Raw genomic sequence first — 9469 nt, forward strand, 5'->3', positions numbered from 1 at the left:
TCAATGCCAAGGCTGTGACATATTGGGATGATATCTTCAGTCTTCATATTTTGTGAAAAATAAACACGTGATTTTGGATAGCTAACTTTCGAACCAGAGGCACTACAAAACCGTGCTAAGCATTCTTGTATAATTACAGCTTGCTCCACAGTGGCTTCAGCAAATAGGATTATATCATCGGCAAAACAAAGATTTGATAACTTTGGCCCATTCCTACTAGCATATATCGGCTTCCATAAATTTCCAATGATAGACTCCTCTATGAGTTGATTTAAACGTTCCATACACAAAACAAAAATATACGGCGAAAGAGGGTCACCTTGACGAATCCCTCTTCCCGGCTTAAAAGCTTCAGTTGGTTCACCATTCCATAATACTCGCATCGATGATGTTGTGATACACTCCATAATTAAATCTGTGATAAGTGGAGGAAATTGGATTTCATAAAGGGTGTCTCGGATAAAGTCCCACCTTAGCTTATCATAGGCCTTCTCAAAATCAATTTTGATTGCCATAAGTCCTTTCCCGCTTCTCTTATTTCTCATGGTGTGAATCACTTCTTGGACAATGACAATATTATCCGTAATTTGTCTCCCCGGAACAAAACTCGTTTGAGTGCAAGAGGTTAGATGAGGCATCATTGGCTTTATACGGTTGACAATAGCCTTTGTAATAATTTTGTAGGCAACATTACAAAGGCTAATAGGCCTAAATTGGGTAGCAAATTCGGGATTATCCACCTTAGGGATTAAAACAATAAAAGTTTCATTCAAATTTTCCGGTAATCCCTTACCATTTAAGGCATCCATTGCCACTTTGTAAACATTATCCGCCACTAAATCCCAATGTTTCTGAAAAAATATGGCTTGAAAACCATCCGGTCCTGGGGCTTTTAGAGAGCCCATTTCAAAAACCACCTTCTCGATTTCACATTTAGCAAAAGGCCTCAAAAGAGTGTCCCAATCACGAGCAGTAAATTCAGGAAAGATGCCCGTGGGCATAGGACCAAGCAGGGGAACTTCCTCAGCAGCAAATAAATTGGTGAAATATGTAACAATATTATTTTGCACTTGTTCTTTCTCATATAACCAAGTGCCATCAGCCATGTCCTTGATTGCCGTTATTTTATTCCTCCATCGACGGGCTATTGTGCTAAGATGAAAGAAAGAGGTGTTTCTATCACCGTCTCTAATCCACTCAACTCTCGATTTTTGATACCAAAGAATTTCCTCTTATTCCAAAATTTCATCAAGTTCCCTTCGGATTTTCGATTCAAGCTTGATTAAATCTCTTGATTTTTGTTCCGCAAGACATTTTTGTACACCTCCAAGCCTAGCAAGTAAGTTTCTCTTTTTTTTAAAAATGTTATGGAATACATTTTTATTCCATTCTTGAAGATCATGCGCCATCTGATTTAGCAGGGGAACCAAAGGTACATTTTTGTCCCATTTGTCTTCAATAAATCCCCGGAATTGATCGTGAGTTAGCCATGCTGCCTGGAATTTGAAGGGCCTATTAACTGAAGAAATAGGCGCAAATCCATTAGGTGATATGATAATTGGGCAATGATCAGATTGCACTGCTGGAAGAACCTTACCCCCTGCATTCGCAAACCGTAAGCTCCACTCTCCATTACACAAGGCCCTATCAAGTCTAGCACTTGTGTGAGTTTCAATTGAATTACCACGAGACCAAGTGTGATTCGGTCCACTAAATTCAATCTCTAATAAGTCCATGTCTTCAACCCACTCGTTAAATCTTGCTGTGCGCCTACTAGTTTCGGGGCAACTAGAGCTCCTTTCATGAGAAAAGCGGGTATCATTAAAATCCCCTGCTAGCATCCATGGTATATTATGAGATGAAGCAAAGTCCTTAAGTTCTCTCCATAAATCTGCTCGTTTAACGGATCAGGGCTAGCATAGACTGCAGTAAAATACCATGGAGTATCACCCACACGTTTTATTTCCATGGTTATATGTTGACCATGCTTATGAATAGGTTCGACAGTGACAAGGTCTGGCTTCCAGTATATCCATATGCCACCACTAAAACCCCCCGCATCAACTCGAGTGTGACCCGAGTAGCCAATAATATGTGAAATTCTTTCCGCTTGTTGTCCCCCCATATGTGTTTCCACCAAAGCAATAACATTCGGTTTATTAGTTCTAACTACTTTCTTCAATGCACTAGTAAATGCACGACTACCCGCCCCTTGTACATTCCATACCATGAATGAAATAGGCAGAGAGTTTGGAGCCAAATTTGGTATTGTATCTTCCATTAAAACAGGTATAGAAGGTAAAGAATTAACATAAGCTTCTTGAATAAATCGCATTAAACGACTTACATCATTGGGGATTCGAAGAGTGACCACCAATTCCATAGGTTCCGGAATCGGTTCCATCCATGACTCTATTCTCACTTCCAATGCATTTGTCAGGGGGTTTGCTATGCCCATGTATGGTTGCTCCATCGGTTGCCCCACACAAAGAATTTTGTCCATCGGGATCGAGAGTTTGATGACATTCGAGGGTGGGGGAAACATGTGTGAGTTCCATTGATTGTTCATCATTGATGGCTTCTTCTATTTCCTCTGAAATTTCTGCTTGTTGCTTTTGTGTAACACTCCTCTCAAAGTCAATTTGAGTATTTTCCTTCCCAGTACTTACTATTGCACAAGGCACTTGTGATGGTTGCTTAGTACTAGGCACGTTTGTAACTTCAGTAAGGGGCTTATTTGGGTGACTCAAGTCCTTAGTGACTTTTAAGGGAATTTTTTTCTTTTTGTTAATTAGGCCTCCCAAATTTTTTCCTTGATTATCCTTACCAAAATTAAAAGATAAGGATTTAGATTGTTTCCCAAGTCTATCTTGAGATATCTCACCAAGATTGACAGTGGGAATATTTGCTTCACCACTAGTCAAAGAGGATATTTCCAAATCTTTATTAGTATCCCCTGTTCCCAAATTAATAGCACTTAATTGCTTATCATTCACCATAAAATCCTCCAAATTAATATCCTCATCATTATCTTGAGCAGCAAGGATATCGAAGCTTGATTTTTGCCCTTCTATACCAACCGTATTTCTCGAAATATTCTTAATTGGAGGCTGATTTTTGCCCTTTAAAATATTACCTTCTTTGCTTTGACCCTGACCCGGTTTGTCCGGTTTGGATATGCGTTTCCGACCCGGTTTTTTAACCAACATCCAATCACCATAGTCATCTGTAATTTCTGGTTTTTGGACTGCTACTTTGCGTTGGGCACCAACTTGGTTCAACTGGTTATTAACACTGTCAATCACCATTTCATCATTATTATGAATAATCATACATTGATCTTCTGCATGTCCAAGTTTACCACATTTATAGCATAACATCTTAATACCTTCATATTGGATTCGCCAAATTTTACCCTTTAACCAGAATTTTGCTAACAGGGGTTTCGATAAATCGATTTCAACACTTAGTCTAGTGAATTGACCCCTCTCCGCATAGGCTGTAGATTTATCAACACGAACAACCCTCCCAATCTTATCTCCTATTTTCTTCAGAAATTCTTTATCAAAATATTCAACTGGTAGGTTCGGGATCCTTACCCATGCTGTTAGAACATTGATAGAGGCTTCCTCTGGGATAAAATTTGGTGTCCATTTGCGGATGGTTAAGTATTTATCATCGATAAGCCAAGGACCTTGCGTAAGGACATAATTATAATCATCCACATTGTTAAACCTTGCAATGAAGTACTTACATCCAATATCAGTAAGAATTAGATCTCCCTTTAGACTCCATTTCCTTTTGAGTCTCTTCATGAGCCCCATATATCCAAGGCTGCCATCAAACATTCTGATAATGAGAGTATGCTTCCATGCCTTTCTCATAGCCCGTTTTTCCTCCTTGGTGAGCAGGATAACAGGGCATCTATCACTATCCTCGATTCCTTCTGGTGCTTCATCATCATCAGACACATCCTCCTCATCCTCTATTACAAGAGGATTTCCCATATCTCCATTCGCAGCAAGTTGAGTATCTCTAATTAGATCTCTAAAGGACTTTGGAACAGCAGGGCTAGCTTGAGGAATAGGGTTCTGCATATTGAAAATATGACTAGCCTCCTGGTTCCTCACCATCTTTCCAGACGAATCAACATTCATAGCATGATTACCATGAGATGTCTCTTCATCCTTATTGAAAATCCAATTTGTGATTTTTCTTTTGGGTTTTTTGTTTGATCTGATCAATTGATCAGTTTGTTCAGGGGGGTTTGGGTGACTCGGGTTAGCGCTCATTTCAGAGAGAATTTCGAAAGTCTTTTTGGAGTATTTGTGAGTAAGAATGAGAGTTTATATATATATATATATATATATATATATATATATATATATATATATATATATATATATATATATATATATATCATATATGTTTTTTTTTTTCTAATTTATCATGTTTAATTTTTATAATTACACCATAAAAATCTAATTTATCATTTTTTTTTTTGTAAGTTATCATATACATTTTTTTTTTTAAAAAACAAAAATTCATATATGATTTTTTCTGTAAATTTTGAAACTTAAATTTTATTTTAATATCTAAAGATAATCTTAATTCTAAAAAAAAGGATAATTTTTAGTTTTTTTAAATAATTTAAATCTTAATAAATCACTATTCGTTGTTTTTACCTACGTGGCAAAATTCCCAAATCTCATTCGTCACTTTTTCTTAGGTGGCGAGTGAATTTTTTAATTCTAAAATAAATTATTAATCTAGTTTTTCATTCGTCAAAATAACATCTTTTCTTAAGTGGCGCGCCGAATGTTCTCTAAAATGCCTACTTTATTTATATATATTAGATTTTGTATTAACTTACTTATAACATTAAAGATATTAAATTTTTAACTATCGTTTGAGGTTTTTGGTAAGTTATTTTTTTTATTTTTTATTAATTAAATTACAAAAATAATTATTTATAAAAGAAAAACCCAACCTACCCACCCACCAGCCCTCCCCCACTTTAGCTGGCGATGTGCAACCACCCACACCCAAACCGTTTGGCTTTTTGGTGGTTTTTGGTGGATTAAAGCGAAAACTATGTAGAGAAGATGTCATTTGGGGTTGAGATTTCTCCAGCAAGAACCCATAACTTTAATGTTGACTCGTTCAAATCTTGAGTTTCATCTTCTCCATTTCTCATTCTTTTCTTGATCATATTGATTGCAACTACAGCTGGGATTACAATAAACAATCCATAAACAGAGACTTGTCATTTTTTCTAGTAATCAACACTCATCTTTGAGCTTAATTTGGGATTAATTTATTGGGTATCAAGTTCTAATTTCTAATCCATACGATTTGGTGGTTTTAGGGTGGGGTTTAGGGTTTTTGGGGCCAACGAACAAGGAGAGGGGCCGGTTTTCAGAGTGATTTGGGATTTAGTTGGGGTTGGGGTCAGGCATTGGTCCATACCACTATGTCTAGAAATTCCAAGTATACAACCCACAACCACAAATATGACTACAAGAATTCGCCGGAATCTCTCAACTAGCACCATTAGACGTGAAAAACCAATTCCAATCGTTAACTTAGGCTAGACTTGTAATAACAACAATGATTTCATACAAAAGTGTCAAGAATTGGACTACTCATGCATACTGCTTGTTCTCGCCCATATCCAATTATAGTCCGCATCAAGCCGTCTTGAAACACTACTTCCTCATCGGCCACGGATACCCACTACCACAAAATGGGAAAAAGTAACACATAATATAGAACTGTTAAGTTGAATAAGCGTTCTCTAGAAATATATAGAACTCCTTTGATAGAAAACTGTGTTAAAAGTTAAATCAAATGGAATACCTTTCTTATTGAATCGTTCTATTTGATTTTACTATAGAAAAGTAAAATAAAAAATTGAATTTGACTTTATATTATAGGATGGTGTTATGAGATGAGCGTTCTATTTGATTTTAGTAAAAAAACAAAAAAAAAAAAACAGTGGGCGCGCAGATTCCCGCGAGGCTAAATATTTAGTTTTGGTAAAAAATTAACTCTAACTAAAATAAAGCTTATGGCATTTTACCAAAAGGGAAAAAAAAGGCTAAAATTATAAAAAAAAAAGTAAAAACCCTCTGACATTGAAACTCCAAAACTTCCTCTCTACCTCCACGACTCCACCTCCACCTCCATAATTGCAATTCTTCTCCACCGATGTAGATGATTGGATAAGGCAACAGACGCCGTTCCATTAGTTCGCCAAGGTTTCCCGACCCAAATTGGCCTAAATCCCCAAACTCACACTGGTTCTCCATCAACGAATATTTTTCATGTTATACCAATGCTTCGCCGAGTGAATCCCTGAACTACAAGTCTTGCAACAACAAAAGACGTTACAAGAAATATAGTTGAAAACACCCTAAACTAACATAAAGTACAACGTCAATGGTTAGATGATTAATCGAAGCCAAGGCGAACGATATCGACTTCAAAGATTCAAGACCGCATCCGCGTCGTTCCAAGCATATGGCTGGGTCAACATTTCCGGTCTCGAAGCTATGGCACTGTCATATTTTTCGCTTTGCCCCTGGTGAGATTTTTGTGTGCATTCTTCTGGTGTCTGGCGGCAATTCACACTACCTACCTCAGATGTATAAATTAATCAACCCATCACATCATATCAATCAACACACATGTGAATAGTTAGTAATATGATTATCCATAGTTACTATTGTATGTCAAATCAATCATCATATCATATCATGTGTTCTTTTCCATTACTATTGTCAAATCACCTCACTATTATGGTTATATACTTATATTACTACCTCCGTTTCATATTATTTACAACGATTAGACATTTTCCCTCTCTACTTTATATCAAATCGCTGCAAATAATATGAAACGGAGGTAGTACATCATTTTACCTATATATGAATTCACTTATGTGACATAATTATACTTTTATGACATCACTATTGTCAAGTCAAATCATATTATGACATCATATCATTATAAATATAATTATTACATAATATGACATCATTATAGTAAAGTCACATCACTTCAATATACTTTTATGACATTATTATATTTATATGACATCATTATATTATATTCAAGTCGTCATATCACATTATTACACTTATACAACATCATTATAATTCAAAATTTCATGAATTTCAAAATAGAGTTAAAACTCATTCTTAGTACTTTATAGACATCTTTATCAGTGCTTTATGGTTTCAAACCCTTATATGACTCAAGGAGTCACCTTACGCATTCAGTTCATTTTTTGAAAAAATGTTAAAAATTGACTCAAAATCGTGTATTATAGCCTTCAATTTTGGACAAATTTCCACTTTTTTGACCTGAAATTAAAAATTGCCGAGATGCTTACCATGGATCATAATACATCCCGAGAGTCCATTTAGGTGGGTCCAACCATCCAATATGCCTTTAAACGATCAATTTACTTGTTTACAACTTACACCGATTTCATAAACTCAAGCTTATCACAGACATTTATGACAACTGTAGGGAATATTTCAAGCATCCCACACTTGAGCCCCACTGTGATCATAAACTTAAGCATGGTGGCGTCAAAAGGGAAGGAAGCTAGAGCAAAAGAGTCGCCAACAAGTTTTAGGAACTTGTAAACCGTTCACGGGGTGAAGGTTACACCCCTTCACGATCCATGAGATTGCTAACTCTATAGTGGTCTGGAACCATGACTGGATATTCGGGGATGAAGGTACAAATCCAACCTAAAAGAGATTGAACCTGCCCTAAAAATAGGCCTCTACTTTATTCTTCTCATATTCATGTGCGTTTTCTGACTAACATACAATCATTAAGTTAATCCTAAACCTGTTTAATCTATGTTGGTTGAATATTAATGCACAAACAAATCTATTATTGGCGATCACTTGAATTAAAATCATATTAGCCTAAACAAGATTATTAATTATCTTATTAAGCGTGATTACAAGTACAAATTCCCTTTAAACTTGCAAGAGAGGGCGTGATCAAGCAATAACAATAATATCAAGCAACATAATAACATATTGACACAACAAATCATCATCATCACAACAATATTCAATCTCATGAAAGCATAATAATATTAGCAAGATCCTAGGAATGATACTAACAAGATTAATAGCAAATCCTAGCATGTCACTAAACAGTAAAGATTAAAGCTTTATCCCTAACATGATAGAAGAAATAGGAAGCAACCTAAGTATGATACTAGAAAGTAATAAAAGTATCCTAAGATGATTCTAGGAATTAAAATAATATGAACATGATTTCTATTTCAAAAGAATAATTAAGCAATTAAATTACTTACTTGGATGCCTCGTATCTCTTTCTTTCACGTCGAGGGCAAAGGCAACTTCGAACTTGGCTAGGTGCGTCTAGAACTCGTGAATGCGGTATGATGTATTTTGAAAAGGGAAGGCTTAGAAAGAATAGAGAGAAAGAAAACCTATTAGCTTGAGGGAAAAGAGAATAGAATTGATGATGATTGTTGATCGTTGAAAACGGGGAAATACGACCTTATTTATAGAGAAAATAGTCTGAAAGCGATAGAAAAGAACTAGAATTTGAATCGGAATAAAACTGGCTCCTTTCGCGAACGACAGGACCCAACGCGAAACGACAGGAATCACGCATGGCGACAGGCTCTGTCGTTTGGCGATAGGTTTGTCGTTTGGCGCTGGTTTAAAAGATAAAATGCGCTTTTGTACGGAATCCTTTTCCTAATGTAATTAAGCAATTAAACTCCATGTTTATTAATTTTAAATCAAATTTATCATAATAAAACACTTATTTTATTCGAAATCAAACTCCATATCCTCAAAAGATATAATTATTAATCCTAACTCTATTAGAATTCAAAATAACCTTCTAGATCATCTTAGAAGACTAGAATTAATCCTAATAATTTTAGGAATATTAATTAATGGGCCCTCCACTAGATCATTAGGCCATAAAACCATTTCAGACCCAATTTAGTATTTTGGCCATAACTTCATTCCTCATTATTCATCGGAATTGGGCTTATAATATATCATTGGAAAGCTCTTTGGGAGACCCATCCAACTATACCATCATTGGACCCTTATCATGAACCAAGCTAAATTGGACTAGCTATTTTCATAAAATAGAGTAGATTTTCGAAAACAAAAAGAAAGATTTTTATTAAAACGGCCACATCACAAGACTTTTCACACTTTCACCTCGTTCGATAATCAAGTGACGTGAAAAGTATTCATCACTGGGTTTGGTTTTGGGGAGACACAATTTGGTGTCTATAGAAGCCCCCACTTTGACTGAGTTTGGAGAAACGTAAGTTTCGAAAACAAAAGTCAAAGTAGCGATAGGGACGGAGAATGATATAGAACATTCTGCGACCCTAAATCATTCTTGTAACGTCGATATCTGCAAACTAGTGTTAGTTAAACAGATA

General features: G+C 35.8%; 1 protein-coding gene across 1 annotated transcript; it reads right to left on the bottom strand.

Moving 5' to 3' along the window:
- Positions 1 to 1232: 1232 nt before the first annotated feature.
- Positions 1233 to 1736, bottom strand: LOC145578199 (uncharacterized). Its single transcript, XM_081635560.1, has one exon. It carries the CDS (start codon positions 1734 to 1736, stop codon positions 1233 to 1235), a length of 504 nt encoding a protein of 167 aa, XP_081491686.1.
- Positions 1737 to 9469: the final 7733 nt, after the last annotated feature.

Source organism: Chenopodium album, chromosome 14, assembly GCF_948465745.1.
Source record: "Chenopodium album chromosome 14, dcCheAlbu1.1, whole genome shotgun sequence".
Classification (NCBI taxonomy): Eukaryota; Viridiplantae; Streptophyta; class Magnoliopsida; order Caryophyllales; family Amaranthaceae; genus Chenopodium; species Chenopodium album.

What these genes read in the sequence shown, in the direction of transcription:
- LOC145578199 (XM_081635560.1), bottom strand. Translation starts at nt 1,736, where the DNA reads ATGGACTTATTAGAGATTGAATTTAGTGGACCGAATCACACTTGGTCT.